Source organism: Mesoplodon densirostris, chromosome 12 (genome assembly GCF_025265405.1).
Source record: "Mesoplodon densirostris isolate mMesDen1 chromosome 12, mMesDen1 primary haplotype, whole genome shotgun sequence".
Classification (NCBI taxonomy): domain Eukaryota; kingdom Metazoa; phylum Chordata; class Mammalia; order Artiodactyla; family Ziphiidae; genus Mesoplodon; species Mesoplodon densirostris.
This window is the reverse complement of record NC_082672.1, coordinates 27,754,214-27,778,789: the sequence shown is the minus strand read 5'-3', so window position 1 is coordinate 27,778,789 and position 24,576 is coordinate 27,754,214. Positions and strand designations below refer to the sequence as shown.

Genomic DNA, 24,576 nt, shown 5'->3' with positions numbered 1-24,576 from the left:
GTGAGATTTGGCCGAATTACTCACCCAGCTCTCTAAGCCTTAAGCTATGATATGGGGTTCATGGGTTTTTCACTTATTGCCTATGAGGATAAAATAGAACCTATCTATCTCACATCATCGAAAGGATTAAATAAAATAATGCTTGTAACAGCGTTAGCACAGTGTCTAGCACTTGATAAATCTCAATAAATTCATTCATTTACTGAACACACTGAATATCTACTGTGCACCAGACAGTGTTGTATGTGCTGAAAAGAGAGCTATTAACAAAAAAGACAGAAATCTTTGCCCAAATGGGGTTTGTTTAGGGGAAATTTATAGAATAAATAAGTAAAATATAGAGAGTGAAAAAAGGGGCAATATATAAAATGTTAGACTGCGATAAATGCTAAGGAGATAGCAAAGCAGCCAAGGGGATTGTGAAATGGCGGGAAGGGGAGGTCTGACATCTTGGATAGGTGCCAAGGGAAGTCTAATTGTGATGGTAGCTTTTATGTGTAAAAACCTGATGGAAGTAAGGGAGCTACCCGTGCAGATATTCCAAGAGAGGAAAAGCAAGTGCAAAGGCCCTGAGGTTATGAGCACCTAAGGTGTTCAAGAAACGACATGAAGATCTGAGCCACTGGAGCAGAGTGAGATCAGTAAGTGATGGGGCCAGAGACCTGGGGGCCTGGTGAGGACTCTGGATTATGCTCTGAGTGAGATGCCACCGAGGGGTTTCCAGCAGAGGGCCACATGAATACACTCACTCTGCCTGTTACTAAATAAAATGAAAAGCATAGTAATAATAATAATGATGATGATGATGATAATTACACTTAAAATCAGCTTTATTTTCCCTGCTACTTAATTAACATCACAATTTTAAGACCTCTTATTAAAAATAGAAACCTACTGGAATAATACTTTAGAGACAACTGGCAGAGCTTCATCAACAGACTTAAAGGACCTGCATCCCAAATGTGTCTTAAACGTCACAGAATTTGTACATTTAAGGGAAATAAGAACTGTCTAAAAGCACATTAGGAGCTGCATAAACCTGGCAGTGTGCATCATGGGCAGGACCAGGCGATGATATTTTATGCTTTTCCTTTGCTTTAAGGTATGCTTTTTAAAAAATTCATAATATGAACCCCTCACTAGCTCATACTCATTATGATAATTACTTCCCAGATTTTCTAATCATTTATGAGGTCTCAAATATTTTTTATGTAGAAAAATGTGGCCTCTGGTCCCACAAGGTTTTCCTCTGACACTAGAAGAGGGGCACGTGGACTCCCCTCAGGCACTTTGTTAAGGATCACAGACAGGGGAGTTCTGCTGTCATTTGTTTTTGGAAATGACAGCCAGAGCAAAATGGTATTTTGAAGAAAAAATGACCTGAGAACAAAAGCCAAAATGAAGTTAGAAGAAAGACTTCCAACAATTACTTATTGCTTAAAAATAGTCCTTAAATAATGAGGTTTCACTCCCTCATGAAAACTTTGATTTTATTATGAAACTTGAAAATCAACTTTATTTATAAAAGCCACATAAGCACATTATAGAAAGTCTGTAAAACAGAGTCTATAAAGTCAAATTTTGTTCATGGAATACGGAGTATGTGACATTTCTAGCTTACTTTCAAGTACTTGCCAAATTTCACACAAAATTTTGAAAAGAAGGTTTTAATAACAACGTATGGGACACACACACTCATCCTCACCTACCTTCTTCCACCCAAACCAACCCTGAGAACTCTAAGTCAATAACTGATGTTCCTGCAGTCATGAGGCAATACTCAGTTATGCAATGGAATGCTTGCTTGCCTTTTAGATGCATAGTTGGAAAAGAGCAATGCAAGAGGGGGCATAGTTTACCTCTGATTTCTATGCTATCATTTCATATGAAAATTACACTCTTCACAAACTGTATCCTGTCTGGTAACAACTGTATACAACAACAGGCTGTATACAGTTCTATGCAGATATATCAATAAAAACTATAAATAAGGGCAATCCTTAAAAGTTGGATAATTCCCACTGGCCACCTTTATCACTTCAGTACTGATCTCAATCAGTATTTATTTAGAATTAGATTTGAGGAAGTTAAGAACAAATGCAACACATTTCTAAGGTATAAGATGCATACTGACTATGATATGCTAGACAATTTTGGTTGGTTTGGGGACCTGGCAATAGAAAATACTGTAGAGTGAAAAAAGGTATTCAGTTTGAATTCTGTTTCCGTCCTTCTGGTCACATTAAGAAAAAGCCAGTTTGATACTAGAATGTTAATGAACACCCTGTGACAGATGAAAGATGGCTGTGAATGCAGGTAGGGAAGAGCAGAGCCTGGTCAGTTTTGTTCATTGTTATATTCCCCATGCCTAGGACTATACCTGACAGGAAGGAAGGCATTCGATAAGTACTTATTAAGTGAATGAATGAGGGGACTTCCCTGGCAGTCCAGTGGTTAAGACTCTGCGCTTCCAATGCAGGGGGCGTGGGTTCAATCCCTGGTCAGGGAACTAAGAACCCCACATGCCAAGGGTGTGGCCAAAAAAAAAAAAAAAAAGAGAGAGAGAGAGAATGAATAAACAAATGAGTCAACAGCTTTAGCTAACTTTCAGAGCCGGTACACTTCCATTAACCTTCACTACTGGGGCAAACTCATACCAATCTTGTAGCTGACAACAGACTTTTAAAAATGTAAATACTAGCGATTACAATTTTAAGATTTAATAACTAAAAACTGAGAAAAATGATCTTTAAAGGTAGGATTTCAGAAAGAAAAAATACAATTGAATAATTCCAAGTAAATAGTGAATTTTCTGTAATTTTTGTCTCCCTCTCATTTCTACCCTCATATCACTTTTCTCTGGAACAAAATGAAGGTATAGAAAATGGTTTGACATCACGAACGTTTCACATTGTTTCCCAACAGATCTAACATTGTTAGAATAGAACTGAGTTACTTATTCTCAGATGGAGAAGTTTTAAGAGAAATAGGATTTCGGTGGCGGTAAACTTGCAGCTACACCCTGCATCCAACCTCCTACCTGGGATGATTGCAAAGTAGAGGGACCACCCAAATGAGGGCACTTTTAAAAGTGAAAGGGCGTGCTGGTAAGAGTCTGTCTGTGGCGACGTGTGTAAACCTGGACTATTCTGCAAAAATCGGAACTAAAGAGTGACCCTCAAAGATCAAGAAAATCAACTCACTTTGACAAGGCTTTTTTCCAAGAACTCCCTAGACCTTGACTCCTATCTGAACCACTACTGTTTATACAGTAAACTACTTCTGTTAGGGCTTTGCATTTTACAAGGACTTCCATATATATTATCAGTTTATTCTTCACAATAATCCTATGAGTTTGCCAAGCAGCTAGTCATTCAATGAAGAGTTATTATGTCTATTTTCCAAATGAGAAAACTGAAGGAAATAAATGCATGTGACTAAGGAAGGTGGCACAGTTAAGTGTCAGAGTTAGGGCTTAAAATCCCATCTTTAACTCAATCCTGTCCCCCCTTTTCACAGCATGACATCTACAGAGTCATTAGAATCAGAAAACGGCTGGAGGATTACAAGTCATGTTTTCCTCCATGAGGGGAATTTATTTATTATTTATAAGAAGAAAGTTCTACTGGCTCTTCTAAAGACTTGTGGTGGGGAATAGTAGAGGGATAGGAATTAAGAAGCATTTTTAATAAACTGGAGTTTCTGCTTTTCTCAGGTACGTGCACAGTAGCTCATGAAGAAAATGCAATTTTCTCTTCTAATCAGGTCAAACTTTTACCATTTGGGTTACAATCAAGGATGAGGTGAAATGAGTCCTCTAAGAAATAATCGCCCGAAGCGCAGAAGGAATTCACGGGAAGAAGATTCACAGCTTGTTCTCAGGAAAAGCTTCACAGGGGATGTGGCAACTGAGAAGGATCGCCAGAGACACACCTGGCTTTAAGAAGTGTGGCTGGGATGGGAGGAGGGTGTTACACAAGGAGAACAATGTAAGCTTGGTATTTCCCAAAGTGGGTGGAACAGTGGAGGCCAAGGCTTGATTTTCGGTCATACACAGACAACTTTTTTTTGTTGAAGTGTGGTTGATTTAGTGTTGTGTTAATTTCTGCTGTACTGCAGGGTGATTCAGTTATACATGTATACACTTTCTTTAATATTCTTTTTCATGATGGTTTATCATAGGATATTGAATGTAGTTCGCTGTGCTATACAGTAGGACCTTGTTGTTTGTCCAGGAAATCCTATATATAAAAGCTTACATCTGCTAAAAAACAAACAAACAAAACTTTTACCATTTGGAGGCAACTGATGGAGTTCTGAAGAAGCATCTCGCACTGCCTCAGTTAACAGTAGTCGTAAACAGACTTTGTAACTTTACAAAGTGTCTCTTTTGACCTTGGTTCAAGTAATCACAGCAGAGAGTACCCTTCCCTCTTGGATAACACAAGACATAGTGTGCACATATTTATAAAACACCATGAGGACCTTCCATTACACGTTTTATTTTTTATTTTTTTTTCTTTTTACGGTATGCGGGCCTCTCACTGTTGTGGCCTCTCCCGCTGCGGAGCACAGGCTCCGGACGCGCAGGCCCAGCGGCCATGGCTCACGGGCCCAGCCGCTCCACGGCATATGGGATCCTCCCAGACCGGGGCACGAACCCGTATCCCCTGCATCGGCAGGCGGACTCTCAACCACTGCGCCACCAGGGAGGCCCCCATTACACGTTTTAAACGTAAAATATTAACAATTTGAATGTGAATAGATGCTTTCTAAATCAGAGATGTTCTAGAGCATAAGTATCAGAAAGTAAAGGAGGGCAAGAAATTTAACTAAAATTTACTGGATAAAAAGGGACCCTTTTTCATTGTCAGGATACTTGCATCTGGTTAGGGCAATACTCAAAATATCCCCAAAACAGCCTGTGCTTCTTTTCTTTTTAAGTTCCTACAGTAAGAAAATCAACAAAAACTGCTTTAGACAGACATTCCTGTGACTCATATAAAATCAAAAGGTTTTACTCAAGCCTGGAACTCCAACTTGGAACCTCTTATGTCACCTTCAGAGATACTCAGGAAGATAACATGGTGGTTTTAAAAATAAGAGTCTTCTATGCATCTTTGCTTATGTGTATACACAAGAAAGCAGACCCAAGGATACTTAAAAGATGTAATCTGAAATGAAACATCTCCTCACTGAACTTCACTCTGGCAACGTAAATCAAACGGCTCTATAAAGAGATGGCCAGTTGGAGCAGAAAAGATGTTTTTGGCCTCTATATTTCTATGCACTCTGCATATCTCTCTTCTGATAATGGAAATACTGTGTTAGAATGACTTATTCATTTACTGGTTTACTCCACCATACTGTCAGCTAGAGGGTAGGAATTATGTCTTTTAATAATATTTCCCTACTACCTATACAGTACTAGCACCAGATAAATAAACAAGTTATCGGGATATAAAAGTATAAATTGCACAGCAAAGAATGTAGGAATTAGAAGCAATGGTTGATGGGGAGAACAAGGGAAAACCAGTACAAACCATTTAGCTATGTTCAATTCTCATGGTAAAACAAACGGGATTTTCATGCTAAAGAGCTTCTACTTCTACAAGGATGCTCACTGGAGTATAAGGAACAAAAGTCCACTAGAATAAGCTGCATAAGGACGGGGGCCCTGTTGATTTGCTCATACAGTATCTCTCACAGTCCCAGTCATAGGGCAACTACTCAATAAACCTTAGATGGTGCCTGGGCTTTGGGTGGATAGATGGATGGATATATGAATGAAAATGCAAACCGACTAAATGGGGGAATCTTAGCCTACAAATTAAAACTCCACTGAAATTACACATCATTTGCCACTAATGGTTACTCATGCAATACCTGCAATAGTACTGGTTATTCCTCTCCTAAATGGCAAGCTAGATTTACCTTCTCTGTTCAAGACCTTTTCCACATGGGAAAAAAGCCCCACAAAACTAGGTGCAATAGGGAATGTTTTCTATGGGGCTAGATACAGTTATTTCCATCTTTATTCTCACTGATTCACTGTTCTTGAGTGACTTTGGCTTTGGATGCAGCAAGAAGTAGGCTTCCAAGAACCTCATGGGGTGTTCAATTTGCCTTTACCGTCCTTTGACTGTCTCTTATCATCAGACTGTAAGTTAGTCTCTCCCAAGGACCACACCATGGTTGTTGGATACCTGGAGGCAACTGCATTGTCTATTCAATTGTTTGTATTATGTTTACAGAGTGTTTGCTTCCTCGTATCACTGAGTGGAACAGACCATGAATCACAGGCTATTAGATGAAATTACTGTGTAGGTGTACAATCATTGCAGGGAATGGAGAACAAAAACATCATTCTATACCAGCTATGTATGCTGTGTGTAATGATTTCCTTAAGTGGTTTTTGAAAAAGTCACAAAAGAGATATGCAACAATGCTGGGCATACAGGTACAGAAAATTGTGTCATATCTATCATTTCAGGCAGAATGGCAAAATTATTTCCTCTTATATACTGCTTGACAGTAAACAGTGCATTCACATACACCATCTCACTGACTGTCAAAATGATTCTGAGAGCTAAGTAGGGCATAGCTTTGAATCTCCATTTTAAAGAGAGAAAATCAAGGCATGAGAGGTTCTCTGACTTACATTCTTACGAGTCAGTCTGAGTGTGTGTTTTGGTGGCAGGACTGAAACCAAGCTCTCTTAAATTCTAGCATGACTAAGCCCTTTGGGTTAACCTTCCTTTTTCCACAGAAAAGGCAATGCATAGTACCTGGTTTATTTCCTGTGTGGTTGCTATTTTGTCCTGAAATAGCAGAAGAAGGCCGGTTGGAGGCCGCGGTTTTCTTATCTTGCACTTTGTTGCTATCAGGCGCTATACAAATGAGACAAAAGAGAAAAGACATATTTAGTTTCTTAAAATTTATTCAGAAACATTCACATATTCAACATTTACTGTTAACCCTTGTATCAAGTGCTAGGCTAGATTCAGGAAATAGAAAGATTAAGCAGCCAACAACCCCTGCCCTCAAGGAGCACACTGTTCAGTGGGAAGAACACATTCAAAAATCAATAGCCTAGGGGCTACCCTGGTGGCGCAGTGGTTGAGAGTCCGCCTGCCAATGCAGGGGACACGGGTTCGTGCCCCTGTCCGGGAGGATCCCACATGCTGCAGAGCGGCTGGGCCCGTGAGCCATGGCCGCTGAGCCTGCACGTCCGGAGCCTGTGCTCCACAACGGGAGAGGCCACAACAGTGAGAGGTCCGTGTACCGCCAAAAAAAAAAAAAAAAAATCAATAGCCTCCGCTCAACTGACCAATCCTAGAGCGGTGGTGTGTTCAGGGTCCATGGAGTTGTTCAACCCGGCTGTCCCAGTTTATACATAAAGCAACCGGGAAGAAATAAGACAGGGATCTAGAGCCTCTGATCTTTGTTCTTAAAAAGTCATGCATTAGGAACCCCAAAATTCCAAGAACATAACCAAGCAGGTCACCAAAAGGGAAACAGGGAAATAATTTACTAGGATTTTGGAAAAGCCTCTAGCAAATGTTCAATAACAAAGATTATTCAAGAGACGAAGGGAAATGTGCTCTAGGAAGGGACCGAAGGGCAGAAGTATCAGGCAATTCTCTGGTTACATAAAGTACAGGGTCTTCTTCACACATGTGACTTTAATATATTTTTAAAAGATATTTAAAGTATCTTTGCTACTTCTCACAAATCACGTCAAAAACCAAGCCCTTGTTATTCCCTGCCTCCTACCCTCTGCCTTAAATTCTGTTCCACCCAGTCTTCCCCATCCATTCAGGCAACTCCGTTCCTCTAGTAGATTAGGCCCAGAGCCTTGGAATCATCCTTGATTTCTCTCTTCCAATCACTCCCCAAATTTGATCCATTAGTAAGTTCTTTCAGCTCTACCTTAAAAAACATCACCTCTACCACTACCTTTCTGATCTCCTCTTCCCTGTGTGACTGCAATATCCTCTTAACCAGTCTCCCTGACCCCACCACTGATCCTCTTCAGTCTATTCTCATCTCAGCAGCCAGAGTGATCCCATTAGATCCTAAGTCATGTCACTCCTCGGTTCCAAGGTCTAACAGCCGCCATCCCACTCAGAGCAAAATCCAAGGTCTGTCCATGGCCTACAAGGTACTATATGGTTTGGCCTTTACCTTGCACCACTTTCCCTCTTAATTACTCTGATAATACTGACTCAGATCATATCATACTCAGATCATACTGACTGACTTAGTCCCTCTCAGAGCCTTTGCATGTACCTGAAATGTTCTTCTCCCAGATGTCAACACGGGTCTCCCCTTCACTTCCACTGGGTCTCTGCTCAAATGTGACATTACAGTCCCCTTGACCTAAAATAGCACCCCTATCACTCCTCACCGCCCACTCCTTCTTACTCTGCTTTGTCTGTAGCCCTTATCCCTGACATGTTACATATTTATTATCTCCTCCATTAGGCTGAGGGAAATGGATAATAACTAGAAAACAGGACTCACTGGTTCAAGGTTTTGGAATCTGAAAGGGTGTGATAGTAGTTACGCTTCAGGAAGACTAAATTTAAAAATGGCACCTAAGATGTACTAAAAAAAAAAGTTACTCAATTTACCTTTTACCTCTGAATGAAGAATATACCAAATTATGGCTGTCTGTCAATTATATACAGTATTAACTAGCATAGGAAACCACAGACTAAACAGTAGAAAGCATCTTATGTAGTATGTTTAACACTGTTTAATTGCCCAGTTTCAAATAATTTGTTGGCTTTAAATACAGGTTCAAACATAAACACTGATTGCTATAACACAAACTCTCATCCCACTTGCCAAAAACAAGGTGCCAGTCATCACCACGTAGCAGGTAAAGTCCATACTAGTTAGTATTGGCCTATACTCTCACGATTTTAGAGGTAGCCCCTAAAGACCAAAAATTGACTTAACTGGAACTCTGGTGCTCAATATGGATAGAACAACATTCTTCCATATTCTGCAAGGTAATCTTAAAACTGCTCATAAAGATGATGCACAGAATGGAGGGCACACAGATTTGCAATTTCTTTATTATTTTCTTTTTATTATATAGCCACCTCCAGCACATAGTAAATAAAGCCTTAACTAGTAAGCTGTTCAAGGGATCTTCTACTTATTATTTTTACTTAAATGAAAGATAATTAGGACCACTTGTTCAGCATATATTTCAAATGTATTCGTTTCTTTCTTGCCTTGGCATATTTGACATAATTTAATCTGTCTCTGGTGATTGAGTATCTGCAGTTGCCCTCAGGTCCTGACAACAGACATCAATCCTAGCTAAATATTATGTTACAGTAGACCATGAAGGAGATTAAACACATGTTCAGTGCAAGTGACGTTTCCAAATAATCCTCGATTAATCCCTGATAAAAAGCTTATGTATTTATTTATTTTTTGGTTGTAATTTGCTTTGTCTTGAAACTCAACTGTAAGATATAAATTTCAATTAAACTGGAGGTCTGGTTACTTGAATTCCAATTTATCTACATCTGACTTTTAACAGATCCACTCTAGTTGGACATCTATCTGCCCACTTTATAATCATTTGGATCTCAGGAATTCATTTCTATCACAAAAGGCCTCCTGAGTCCTATGCATAACAAGACAAATTTAAAATTGATCTTAAAGCGTGTTATGTTCATATAAAACTGACAGGTAAATTTAGTAAAATAAAGGTAATTTTAAAAGTTGTCAGGCTATTTAGCCCAAGATTATATACTGTTAATTTTTTTTTTTTTTTTTTTTTGCAGTACGCGGGCCTTTCACTGTTGTGGCCTCTCCCGCTGCGGAGCACAGGCTTTGGACACGCAGGCTCAGAGGCCATGGCTCATGGGCCCAGCCGCTCCGTGGCATGTGGGATCTTCCCAGACTGGGGCACGAATCCGTGTCCCCTGCATTGGCAGGCGGACTCTTAACCACTGCGCCACCAGGGAAGCCCTATACTGTTAATTTTTAACCACTAGGTTGAACATTTGTCTAAAGTTTTCAGGCTATGTTTCTGCTTTTCTATCGGTCTTTCCTTTCCACCACTGTAATGGTCCTTATTTCTCCAAAAACCATTTTGGTTAACACTCTATCATGGTAAGAGGGAAGATAAACTCAAACAGACCTGGGTTCAGCTGTGAGCCCTGCTACTAACTAGCTCAGTGACCTTCAAAGTTTCTTGACTTCTCTGAGTAGGTAATACGGGGGTGAAACTGCCTAACTCACAGGGTCAGTGGGAGGATTAGTTGAAAAGATGTTAAGAATACAGCTTGGCATGTAGGAGGTGTGTAGCAAATATTCAGCCCTCCTTCTCTCAGCGTTTACGCCCTTCCTCAAGGTCCTGGGCCTCCCACACTCGGAGGTGTAGCTGTGTGTTTGAGTTTGTGGGGAAGGTGTGCTTTGGAGTCCGTTGACCTGGCTCTGCCCCTTAGAAGCTGTGAACCCACCACACATCACTTAACCTTTCAGTCTTCATTTCCCCATCTGCAGTGCAGGAAAACACTTTCCGAGTTGTGAAAACTAAATGAGACTGCCGGGCCCACTGCAAGGCTCAGTACATGGTGGAAGGTATTTTAGGCTCTCTCCCTATTCCTACACCAATGTGGGAGACCGGGTTTCTAGTTCCTCTGGGCTTTGCTCGCTCATCGCTAACAGGGAAAGCAAACCTGTGTCAACCTGGGGACAGTGGTCCTGGGGAGCAGAGTCTGGCTCTGCTGCTGCTTTCGGAGGTTTTCAGCTCAGGTACAATCGCACCTCCTGGGGGCCTCAGGTTGCAGGACTTATTGGTACAGTTTCCAGGGTACAACCTGGCTTGGGAAGAGGTAATCATCCGTCTTTCTGGGGCTTAGAGAGATGACAGTTTTCTGAGATTTAATACCTTTCAAGTTACCGTCACATTAAGTAAGTGTGAGCCTTAAAACAAACAAACAAAAAAACCCTCAATCATAATAATAGGAAAATAAAATCTTCTGAGGTGGTTTTTTTTTTTTTTTTTAAACCAAGTGCAGAGAATTTCACTGTTTGAGAACACAGTGAAAAGGGGAATTTATTCGTTTTAAGATTTAAACATTTAAAAATCTGGAAATCCTAGGTAACTAGCAGGTAGGATCACATACACTATTTTTAAATTTACCATTAAAATAATACCATTTCTAAAATGATGCAAGTGACTTTCCAGTATTATTTATTTGAATCTCTTTTCTTTCAGTTTTCAAAAAAGAAAACTGAGCCATATACTATGATGCTCAATAAGTCTTTGCTAGCCTTATAAAATTTTTATTGATCTTCCTGCTAGCTTGAAAGCTTTATTCCATTAGTGTCACATGTAAGTGTGTTAAAGACAAGAGGAAGGATGGAGAGAAGCACGCTTGTGGTCTGGGACTCTGTCTCTACATCACTCTGCAACAAAACATGCAGGCAGCAGACACTGGGAGCTCTTTCATCCAATAAAAATTCTGCAGCTCCCGGAAATGCTACCAATGTGTCTCTGTAATCCATATCCTCTACCATTCATTGCATTTGTTGCACTGTCTTCCCATAAAGGTCATGGGGTTCCCACTGCTTTGTTTCTATTTTTGGCTGGATGGTCCGGTTGAAGAGTCTTCTCTCGATCAAGATAACTGGTCCAACAGATGCTTCATTTAGTAAAAATGCTTACTCTTGTAAGACATTTATGACTGCGACCTTAAGGACAATGCTGAGTTTAAACTCACTGAATGACAGGTGGTCTTGACCTCCACAAAAATTATGTACTTCTGTCGCCATTTTAAAGGGGGGCATGTGGGCTGGGAAACAGCAAAACTTCAGCCCTCAATTCCCAGCTCGGTATGATGGGTTGTACTCTGTGGAATCCAGGCCCCCAGGCTACACACATAACTTTGGGGGAGTAAACCAGAAGACAGGACGAGAGGCGGAACTGCACACAACTGTCATTTCTGTAGTTAAAAATGGTTGAACTTTGCAACTTCGTCTGTCTCAATCTCACAGTTTCAATCTATCCGTGCAGAAAAAAAGTCAACATTGCAGGCCTGCAAGTGCTGTCTTGCTTTATGTCTTCTCGCTACGATAAATCTTAGCCACAAGTATGACTGTATGCTGAGTCCTGAGCCTTGCTTAGTGAATCACAGAACCTGAATCATAAATAGCTTATTTGACAATCTGGCCGCAGAATACTGCTCTGGCAATTGAAGAATGTTACTGGTTTAAAATCACAACATATAAAGATCACAGAGTAACTCTCAGGTAATTCACAGTGTTTCACCTAAAATGTTCTGCTTTATGAGATCTTTTTGCTTATTTGCTTGACAGTTAAAATTTATTCTAATATAGCTGCCAGGAGGATTGTAACATTTAAGTCATAGCTATTAAATGTTTTATCCAATGTTATTTATGAAAGTTGCATTAGGATAAGAAGGACATGATGCAATCTCGTAACTTCTAATGACTTTTCTGATTAACCCACATGATGGAGAGCTTTTCAGTTTAAATTCCTCATAATTGTATGTGAAGTTGTATAGGAATGATCAAAGCCCATGGGAGTCAGCATGAGACAAACCTAGGTTTAATTTCCCACTTCACTTCAGTTTTCTTCACATTTATTCGGTCAACACCCTACTCCATGGAACACCTTGTGCTCAGTACTGGGAAAATAATATTAAGTGAACAATGCATCTTTTCTATTGCTTTTTCCTTTTCCAGACCCCTGGGAGCTTTTGATTCCCGCAATAATTTCTCTTCCTTCAGAAACGTTCTCCCCTATCATGGCCTGAAGCACAATCTTGACCTCAGTCCCTTGCAAATCTGCATTTATAAACAGTCTTCCACCTCTAGGGAATATATGCTCATGTATCTCTGCTATCACTTGAAACTATGTCAAAATCTGAACAAACTGTCCTCACAAAATCAGTCAACTCAGTCTGCTTGTTACTATCAATGGAACCACAATATTCCCAGGCTCAGAAATGTTATGTGGTGTTAAAACATTTACAGACACTCCCATGGGCCAGCCACTGTGCTACGGTCTAAGAATATGAAGATTGTAGGACACAGCATCCACCTGCAAGATGCTCATTATCCTTTGGAGGAGACAATATGAAAATACATGCAGTTACAAAAACAGACCAATTCAGTTTTCAAAAATCAATACACTATAGAGGACTAGTAACCAAATAAATGATAATAGTATTACAGGGATTCAGAGGTGGGAGGAGGTGCTACAGGGGGTAGTAGTGATGGGAAACTTCACTGGATAAAGATTTTGAAGAAAGAAGCGAATCTGTATAAGTGGTGGGGAAGCAGAGAACACGCCTGGCTGGGACTTGGCATATGCAAAACTACTGAGGCAAAAAAAACGAGAGCGCATCAGGGGACTGACCAGTCAGAACAGTGGGTTTAGTAAGGCAGGCAATTGAAAATAAGACAAACAGGCCGAGGTCAATGCGTCCTCCAATTCCATGAGTTTGGACTTTATGATGAAGGCAATGGAAAGTCACTGAAGCATGCCACACGGCACTTCCGGCTGTGAACGACTCTAGCTTCAGTGGACTCGGGATAAATGAACGGTGAGGCCCAACAAGCCCGCTGGAAATGTATTTTAAAAGGTTATCATCTTAATAAAAGGAAATCAGACTAAAACCAGTTATCTTAAGAACTCCACTTTCTGGATAATTTAATAATTATTCAGATTTTTCTACTTACCCTGAACTCTTAATCATAAGAAGTGATTATATAACCATTAAGGGGAAAAAGTGACACGAGTGACTGTGGTGAAACCTCTGTCTGGAGCTGAAGCATCAGGGAGCAGGGGAGGAGGCGAGTCAGTGTGGCCAGCCTAGCAGGAGCCGGGGCAGCACCACACAGGGACCCTGCGCAGACGCTCCGGGTCTCCTCTGCTTCAGATCCTGCAGGAAATGGGGCCCCAGCCGTGAACTCCAGGGAGCAAGAGAGTAGGTAGGAAGAGGAAACACGGAATGGAGGAAGTGTGCCTGGCTGGGAAAGAGGTGGGGTGTTTTTAAAGGTCATTTTGCAGGCGGGTCAAGGAAATAAAATATGGGTAGGTGCTGATGAATCTCTTTAATCTTTCATAGACTGCTCAGGATGGGAAAGCAGCCACTTCACTATGCAAACTTACAGGTACTGTGCCATGCAACGTCTGTAACTAGAGATACTGAAAAACAGTGCCGAGTCTGATTTGCCCCCCTGCACCAGGATAAACCACTTCATGGTACGGTACAACACCTGGCCACATTTAGCCTGGCAGCAATAAGAACCATGAACTATTTATTCAGCACTGTATTGCTCATTTCTTTCTTTTTTTTTTTTTTTCGGTACGCGGGCCTCTCACTGCTGTGGCCTCTTCTGTTGCGGAGCACAGGCTCCGGACGCACAGGCTCAGCGGCCATGGCTCATGGGCCCAGCCGCTCTGCGGCATGTGGGATCTTCCCGGACCGGGGCACGAACCCGTGTCCCCTGCATTGGCAGGCGGACTCCCAACCACTGCGCCACCAGGGAAGCCCTATTGTTCATTTCTTGTTGCAAAAAGAAATGCAATTAAATGAGAACATTTGGTAATAATGTGTATCTGAGTCATACACTGCATCTTCCTTATTCATTCTGTTGACAGAAACAATTCAATTAAGACCCTTTTCTTTGCATTTCACACACTCCAGATAGAACAAAAAGTAATGACTTGGCGGCTACACTAGACTACATTAGAGGCTTGTAAGACCCTGTGGAGGTTTTAAAATCTGGAGGGTGCTCATCCAGCAGCAACGAAGAGTGACTGAAAGTCACTTTCTGATAACTTCATTTCTTCATAATGAAAAAAAAAATTATGACAGTGATGGAAAACGATATTCAGCCAAAAAGCAAAGAAATTTGTCCAATACGGAGATAATACAAACCCAATGCAAAGACATTGATTTTACAAATATAATCCAATACTGTGCCTAGTTATGTGATGTATGGGAACAGAATTCACCAGAAACATCACTCATCTTCAAAACAATAAGGCATGAAGAATGAAACAGACACATGTAGCTGTTTATTAACAGTTCATCACCTATCAACTTCGTCTTTGATACTTCGCCAGGTGCAGAACTCTGATAAGTTCTACCAGACCAGAGGAACTTGAGGGCAGGGATGGTGCCTTCATCTTTATAATCCCTGTACCTTTAGAGTTTAGCCCACTATCTGGCATACAGGTGACACTGAATAAATGCCTGAAGACGGAAACGAGAGAGGAAGAGAGGGTAGATGATGTACCCCAAACAAATTGTGGCAAAAGCCCAGGAAGAAAAAGTATTAATGACAAGATAAGTAAAAAGAAAAAGTACACATTCGCCCCCTTTTTTTTTTCTATGACAAACTGTTTAATGTTCCATAATGTGCAGCTTCTAAGTGAAAAAGGCCCGTTAAAAATCTACGAGCTGTACATTCTGGTAATGGGGCAGCTGGCCCCCTCCCCGGCCATCCCTCCAAGAGAGGCGGGGCAGGTCAGGGTACAGGCGCCATGAGAACATGGTCCTAGGTGTGCTCACCAGTAACACACGCGGGTCAGTGCCCAAGGGTCACGGGGGTGGGGGCGTGATATTTACACAGGGGAGAACCACGGACACACGTGTGACCGGAAGACACAAGGGGCACAGGTGACAGCGGACCCGGGAAGCCACAATGCCCCCGTGGAGTTATACACAAGAGATGTGAGCCGGACGGGTGGGCACCACGCATGACGGGCTCAGGGCTCCGGTGAGCAGAAGAGGCTGTGGAGCCGGGAGACCTCGTGTGCCAGGGGGAGGGGCAAACGCGAGCCGGCCCCATGGGAACTTGGGTGTGCAAACCAGTGCACAGGGGTGAGAACGCAGATGCTCCAAGGTGGGCGACGAGGGAGAGGACACAGACGTGTGCATGAGACCCACGAGATGGGTCCGTGGAGACACGGGGCCACGGGAATCACCCGTTTTTTGATGGCTGTTGAGACTGCAGCGAAAAGATGACCAGAAGAATTGTCAGCTCACAGTCACATCACTCCATGTCAGAAAACAAAAGCTAGTTAGTGTCATCTTTGGGTGGTTTTGACATTATGTCAGGCAAGACTCAAAATCAAAAGACTGTTTTGGCAGCCACGTGATAGAAAGGTTTGCCCTGTATCACTTGTAGTGAGTATCTGGGGAATTCGAGGGTCAGTCTCCAAATACAGAACACTGCCTATACTGCATGGGATAAAGCAGGAGACCAGTACAGCCTCTGGCTGGAAACATCAGACAGGCTACAAAACAGGCATTTCATCTTTGAGGGGTTTGTAAACCAAAAATTTTTTTTCCAAAGCAACTTAATTTGTTTTGATAATCTGTTTGTTAAAAAGCCAAAAAAATGTCCACCTTAGCTGAAATGAAGAAAAGCATTTCAGAAAAGCACACGTTCCATATATTTTGTGGAAACAACTGGGAATTAATTCTTAAGATCTTTTGTTTACCATCAAAAGCAGCTTCTTGATTCGTGTTACAAAGTCCTTCTGATACATTTAGCTGACAGGAGTAAACACTACACACTTTACATTCAACCCAAAAGGCTTTTATTTAAAAGCAAACAAAAAGTAAACAAAAGCCTTCCTCCAGCCAGATGGCAACACTATAAAAAGAATAGAAAATGCTGTATTTTCCTCCTGTATTAATATAAACCAGATTAAAAGGCAAGCCCTTTCATCCCCATGGGTGACGTACTTCCCTGGCGATTTATCACCAGTCACAAGGCAAGCTGCTACACAAATGATCTCTGCCCCATAATATGAATAATGTTTATGATTAAGCAAAGTCCAGGTCAAAGTAGAGAAAAGGGGTGAAAACCCTAACCATATTGTTTTCCAGTCTCACTGAGAAATGGTAAATTACAGGTTGTAGGTCATTGTCTAAATTTCAACAGCTGGGTAGGGAGTTGATCAATTAGACCCAATTAGATTCAATTTAATTGAATTCAATTAAATTCAATGTGTAATTAAAAGCAACTGTTTAAATAACTTGGGAAAAAATAATTAGAACTCAACTTTATTATACTCGCCTTAATTAAAGTAACCAACTGAAAGAAGTTTTTACTTTTAACAGGACTACAACTTACTTGAAAGAAAACTAAAATGACTAATGCTAGTGTTTTACAACATGATTTTTGGCCACAGAACAAAAGATTTTGTACTTAAATGCAAAATATAATTATCAAGGTTGTAAATGTACAGTTCTTAGAAAGCATCCCGAATAAGCAGTGGACTTAGTTTTAAATATCAGTTTTGCAAAGAAACGTGAAAGTAATTTTAATCCTTTGAGTATTAGTTGACTGAATGAGTTTAATCTGTGCTTCACATATACACATGGTGCAGAATATGAATCATTACTCCCTCCTCCTCTGCAGAAAACGGTAAAATACTTAACTTTAAATTTTCTTATGTTAACGCTGAAAAACTCAGTAGGAATGAATGGTAAATAATGAAAGATTAAGTTTATTCCAATTCATTTCAGGTAATTAATGAACATTTAGCTTAAAGGTTAAGACGATGGGCCAACCCAGTTTCACCATGCTGTCTTATGCTGCAGTCATTTCTACATCTGTGACCTTATTTGTTTTTCTTCTCTCCTTGGAACATCAGCCTTACCATCTCTCCAACTATTTAAATCCAATCCATCTTTTTTCTTTTTTTAAAGAAAAATAGCCTTTATTTCTGAGTTTTAGGTTTACAGCAAAATTAAGCAGAAAGTAGAGAGAGTTCCCATGTACCCTCTGCCTCCACACATGCAAGCTCTCTCCCACCAACAACATCCTGCACTGAGTGGTACAGTTGCTTCCCTCGATGAAGCTACACTGACACATCATTATCACCCAAAGTCCATAGTTCACATTTGTGTTCGCGCTTGGGTGTTGTTTCGGGTTTGGACAAATGTATAATGTCACGTATGCACCATGATAGTGTCGTACAGAATCCAGGCCATTTCTCATAGTCCAGCTCAAGTCTCTTTCTCATGAAATCTTTTCTAGCTATTTGTACCTTCAACATATTTCTTCCTTTTACTACACTCCAAGGCTGCCCTGCACTACTTAGCATTTGATTTCATTCTATCGTACATGAGTTTTGAATGTTTATTTCCAAAAGGTCAAAATACCGATAATCTCATGAGAGGCGAGGCAAAAACTGTGCTTTATAGTAAAAAAAAAGGGGGGGTGGGTGGGAGGAAATGCTTGATGCAATATTTCTCGGTTGGAAATTCATACTGCCAACTTGCATAGGGAAGGCTCTGTGTCAATCCATGCTGGTTGCCCAATAAATATCTATTCTCTGATGCTTCTTTTCTAACAGAACCCCAGTTAGCCACAACGCACAGTTCTGGCCAAAACGTTGAAAACTGAAGTTGTTGGTAGGGTTTGTGGGAATGCTCCTCAGAGGAGACGCAGACACAGGTGGGTTTGTTCCTTCCTGCTCCTTTTCTTCCTCCCTTGAACCTGGATGGGATGTTCAGGGTAGAGCATCCGCCTTGTAACCAGGAGGCAATCATGAGGGAGAGGCTATGGGAATAATAGAGATCTGGCCCTGCCATTTTTAAGCTGCTGAACAAGTACTAGCAACAGTTCACTTCCATGTTTGATGTAGGTAAGAAAAAAAAAATTCCTAATTTGTTTAAATCACTTTTTTTTTTCTGGATTCTGTAGTCACCATTAAAAGCAATCCCTAAGCTGACAGAGTTCTCAAAACTACAGAATGAAGTCCAAGCATCTTAGCTTCCAAATATCTTCCAAAATTTGGCCCCAGCCCACCCTGCTAGCTTCTGCTTCCTCGATTCCCCAACAATCACCTCTCCCAACCCAGTCAGACAAAACTGAGGGCTGAGGGGATGATCCAAAAGAGCTCTGAAGGTGGGTGAGATTCAGAAAAAGCAGAGGATTTAATTTAGGTGGGGGAATGGGGGATAATAAAACGCTACAAAGGGCAGTGATGAACCAGAAAGGAAAACAAGGCACACAAAACTAGGTGGTGGTTAGATGATAAAAATATCTCGTATGTGTGTCTTAGAGAATGGCTTTTCATTCAAGGCATTCACAAGCAGGCTCGACACTGGGGCGTCTGTATGCACTTTGGATTTCAGCACCACCTTCATCTGGTACATCATAACTTACTCTGATTTCTTCCAGAAGTCAGAAAGCAAAACAGGGGCTAGTTCATTATACTAAAGCAGATCCGCATTTAGATTTGAAAAATAGCAGGGGCAGCAAAATTAGCAGGAAAAAAAAAAAGAGCAAAAGATGCCAGATCAGGGTTTTGTTTGTTTTTTAAAATAAATTTATTTATTTTTGGCTGCATTGGGTCTTCCTTGCTGCACGTGGGCTTTCTTTAATTGCGGCGAGGGGGGCTGCTCTTCGTTGCGGTGCACGGGCTTCTCATTGCCGTGGCTTCTCTTGTTGCGGAGCATGGGCTCTAGGCAAACGGGCTTCAGTAGTTGTGGCTCACAGGCTCTAGAGTGCAGGCTCTGTAGCTGTGGCGCACGGGCTTAGTTGCTCTGCGGCATGTGGGATTTCCCAGACCAGGGCTCGAACCTGTGTCCCCTGCATTGGCAGGAGGATTCTTAACCACTGCGCCACCAGGGAAGCCCCCAGATCAGGGTTTTAATAACATCATTTGTGATAGAAATCAGTTGCACAGGAATTCAAACAACTTAGAAGCCACTAGATTTCTGAAAAGAATGTAAAGGGTTCCCCCAAAGCAAACCTGGTCATCTAGAATAGCTCTTGATAATTTCTGAGCCACAATTCTCCTTTTTTCCAATTAGCTAGTATCCTAAGGCCCTATATACAACGGCTTATTGACTGCTCAGAAGCACTCACAGTTTGGCCACAGGACTAAATTACATTTATAGAATTGCTGAGAGAGAAGGTATCAGAGTAGATATTAATTGTACACTCGCCTATAACAAGAAATAAAAATAAAATTGTCAATTGATTTATTTTTAAAAATAACATTTATTAGCTTTTCTATACTATACAAAGACTATGAAGATAAAAATTTGAAAGGTCCATAATCCCCTCACCTGAATAACCCATTTATTCTTTTTATCTAGAAAAGAAATGTCTATCACATGGTTAGAAAATTCAAATAGTACATAAAACTGTAAATTAAAAAGTAAAAGCCCCTTCCAAAAATGTATGTGCATATATATTTGCATCCAACTTATTCAAAACATCAGGATACTTGCTCTTCTGTTCTGTTCTTTTCTCATTTGGTAGATAGATTTATTTATTTATTTAGGCAGGCTGTGCCAGGTCTTAGCTGTGGCATGAGGGATCTTTAGTTGGGGCATGCGGACTCCTTAGTTGTGGTATGCATGCAGGATCTAGTTCCCTGACCAGGGATCGAACCCAGGCCCCCTGCATTGGAAGCGCGGAGTCTTACCCACTGGACCGCCAAGGAAGTCCCTCAAGTTCATTCTTTAATTGCACTGCATTTCGTCATTTCCAATACATGCCTACAGTAATCAAATATCAGTACTCCCCTATCTCACTTTCCCTGTAACTTCAAGTTCTCTGAATCTTCATTGCTGTGTGAGACCACGGCCCTAATTGAGTATAATTTATATTCAACACCAGCACTTGATCCCTTGCCCCAGAGTTGGTGTATTCATCTCTTGCAGTTTAGGTCTCTCTGCTTCCGCCAGCCTGGACTCTACTGAGAAGGCAACCACTTCCCAAGGAAGAGGACTATCAAAAAAGCTCCAAGACGACTTTACTTTCCTGGGAGATAGGGGAAAGCCAACAAAGGCAGGAATGGGATCTGCCAGGAGCCACAGTGTTAGGTCTCCATCAGAAGCTTACCAACTAGGTTTGCTCCGTGTGGGTACATCTACCACTGCCCCTCTCAGGTTTGCAAGCCAAATCTGTACTGGTTCAAGCTGTGGCTTCTGCCAGCTCTGATGGGAGACCCTGTGGGCTGGGCTGGAATCAAACTGCTTCTCTGGCACCTTCTCTGCATAGGAAACGTAGCAGTGCAGCAAAAGGTAGAAGAATACTTCCTGGCCACTTCTGTGCCCACTTCAAAGCCAGAATCATAGGCTGTTAAACGGGGAAGTGCTGAGAAGAGCAGAAGGCTGAAGCTGTTCCCTCCTCTGATAATCAGCCAGTGGTGACAAACTGGGGAAGAAGGCTGACGACACCTGCAGTGATAGAGCACTGACTCCCACCTTGGGAGCTCTGCACGGATGCTGTACTAGGACTCACCCTGCTAGTGACTTTCAGGGGTATGTGGCTTGTGACCTGAAAAGACATTCGACTCCATTAGGTGATTAAGACTATCACCCTGGAGTGCAAAAAATGTGACTAAGCTGAGACCTTGGTATGCTTAGAGTAAATGGCCAGAGACTCAGTATCAGGCCAAGGAAAGGGATTTAAATCACAAAGCATCCCTTCAATCTTCTACAGGAAAGAAAAAGTGAGACTCAAAACATGGTGTTCTGTTCTCTTTTATCTGTTCAATTTCTTTAATTTGCCACACTCAAAACATCCCCAAATAGAGGATCTCAAATTTTGGAACCTATCGAATATCTAAAAGTAGTAACGAGCGAGAACAAAAACTAAAGGAAAGGATCCAAATCTGAAAAAAAAAAACAGGCCTTTTACAGAGGCCTGCCAGCTCACAAAGGCGACTGGGTGGCCGGTGTGACAACCTGGCAAACAGTATCAGGCCGGAAAGACTCTTTACAGGACACTGATGACTATTCAGTTTACAGGCTGCAACTTATATGCTTGTTTTCCCATACGTACATTCATTTGAAGGATGCTACCATCCATTTCAAACAAGAGAATCCAATTACAAATTCCAAATCTGCCTAAGCTTTAAGGTCTTTCGGGGTCACAAAGAGCTAAGCCAAAACTAAGCTGATAAACTGACTCCTTTCTGATAAACTGACTCCTTTCTTCGAAGTGCCTTTGGAATGCATCTTATGAGGCCATTTCTTACTCGACCACCTCCATCTGGGAGTTGGGAGCTGGAGAAGCCAGGAGGAGGGTGAGGGAGACTGGGAGGGTAACTCTGTATAGATAGCTCCTCCTAGAAGAAAGGGAAAAACTCAGCAGTTACTAAGTGGAGGTGGGGAGGAAAGGAGCTGCTGTTAACCAGGCTGCTCCGCTTCCATTCCAGGGAACACTGGCCTCGTTACTGGTCACTGGTCACCAGCCACCGGACTTGAATGTCTCCCCACCCTGTTCTTTACCCAAGAACCTGCTTCTAGACAACCAGCTCTGTTTTCAGAATTCCAGTGGAATCACTGTTAGAAAGGAAACTATTTAAAGAAATATCTGAGCTTTCTAGTGAGGTGTGAATAAATCTCAGTGCAGTCTTGGAGTACCCCCTCAAACCTGCCACTTTGCCTAGATGTGCCAGGGAAAATCCAGGAGTGACAGAGAACCATGATTTCTTTGTGTTTATACAAATGAAGCACAAGCTCAAGACTTCTGCAAACACTTTTGTTATTCTACCTCCTTTGTTTTATAGCAGTGAAAGCGCTTGGAAAATTTTCAAAAGGGTTGTGCTTTCTGTAAATAGCCGGGTAGAGAGAGGCTCTGATACTGTTCAGTCTTCATGTAGGCTAAGGAAGGAGAGCAATTATGGATGGGTGAGGACAGGGCAGGGAGAAGGGACTGGGAGAGAAAGAAAATCAGCTTTCAAAACAGAATATGAGCAATTTAAGGGTAGATCATTGTACTATTAGAATAGATGTTTAGAAAGTGTTGAATGCATAACTGAGGTTTTTTTTCATAGAGATTCTAGGATAACATTACTACATAATAGGTTAAATAGGCTTTTGTGGGTTATCAGTTGCACATGCAATATTTTTATAACGTGAATGTGTTCCAGCTTTCAAACAGCCGATTCATAAATAAACTCTGGAACACAATCCATATATCATCAGGAATTGCTACCATTTTTAAGATACTACAGAAGTCTAGCAAATATGTATAAAGCAAAGGTCACAGGTGATCATATTTTAGAACTAGGTGAGAAAGGAAGTTCACTTAATAAGTGTAATTAGCCATTTCAGTTTTTTAAATGTCTGAAACAGTCATTCATATTTTCCTCAATTCATTACCTCTGGATATGCTATTCAGTTTTCTTTAGGCAAGATTTTTCTGGCAGGCAGGCTGAACTTGACTTTGTAAACAAATATTCTGTAGCAAAATTATGGCAATTACTGATGCTTGACAAAAACTCCATTTTCATATGTCTAAAAGACAAACTTTTTCATCATCTGAAAACACCATGGATAAGCATTTACTCCACCTCAAAGCAGGAATGGGAAAGATGAGTATGGCTGATGCCCATCTCAGTGGGAGTTGTTTTCATACAAGGAAACATTTACCTTCTCTAACTCACCAGACTGATTTTAGAGCACCTTAATTATTTTAAAAAATCACATTAAAGTCATATGTGGGGACTTCCCTGGTGGCGCAGTGGTTAAGAATCCGCCTGCCAGTGCAGGGGACACGGGTTTGGGCCCTGGTCCAGGAAGATCCCACATGCCGTGGGGCAACTAAACCCGTGCGCCACAACTACTGAGCCTGCGCTCTAGAGCCCACGAGCCGCAACTACTGAGCCCACATGCCACAACTACAGAAGCCTGCATGCCTAGAGCCCCTGCTCTGCAACAAGAGGAGCCGTGACAATGAGAAGCCCACACATCGCAAGGAAGAGTAGCTCCCACTCGCCACAACTAGAGAAAGCCCGCACGCAGCAACGAAGACCCAACACAGCCAAAAATAAAAACAAATAAATAAATTTATAAAAAATAAAAGTCATATGTGGACGTTGGCCTTCAGAATGATCAAATTAATGTGTGATCACATTAAAAATGAGCATCTAGGGGCTTTCCTGGTGGCGCAGTGGTTGAGAGTCTGCCTGCCGATGCAGGGGACACGGGTTCGTGCCCGGGTCCGGGAGGACCCCACATGCAGCAGAGCGGCTGGGCCCGTGAGCCATGGCCACTGAGCCTGCACGTCCGGAGCCTGTGCTCCACAATGGGAGAGGCCACAACAGTGAGAGGCCCACATACCGAAAAAAAAAAAAAAAAAAAAAGAGCATCTAAGTCTTTACACTGAGTAACCAGTCACATACAATTTTTGCTGTATCTATCCTCTATAACAATACATCAGCCTTGGCAATGCGAGCATTGATGACATGATGGTATAACTCCACCATATGTGGAGGTAGGAATAAATACAAATGACATCATTATGTTTCAACTTCATCATCTAGGCTGATTTTTAAATCCTCCATGTGTATGTACCCTGTGCTGGGCTAGACTAGGTGAATTAAATGGGTTAAACAGGTGAACTTCTGAGACCTCTTGACTGCCTGAAATTCTACTTGTATATCTGGTAGAGCAACATCTCTGTAACAAAGAAAAGTGTTTTACAATGACATACATCGCTGTCAGAAACACTATTGCCTATGGCAGAAATACTATGGAAGGTACATTCTATTATCTTCAGTTTCAGCAGAGAACTGCCTCT

At 41.5% G+C, this 24,576-nt stretch overlaps 1 protein-coding gene across 1 annotated transcript in view; it reads right to left on the bottom strand.

The window, feature by feature from the left end:
- MAP7 (microtubule associated protein 7) overlaps nt 1-24,576 on the bottom strand; it is a 140,797-nt gene that overhangs the window by 51,503 nt on the left and 64,718 nt on the right. The window contains exon 2 of the mRNA XM_060114525.1: nt 6,789-6,890. Within this exon, the coding sequence (XP_059970508.1) occupies nt 6,789-6,890 (102 nt within the window). The remainder of the gene's footprint in view (nt 1-6,788; nt 6,891-24,576) is intronic.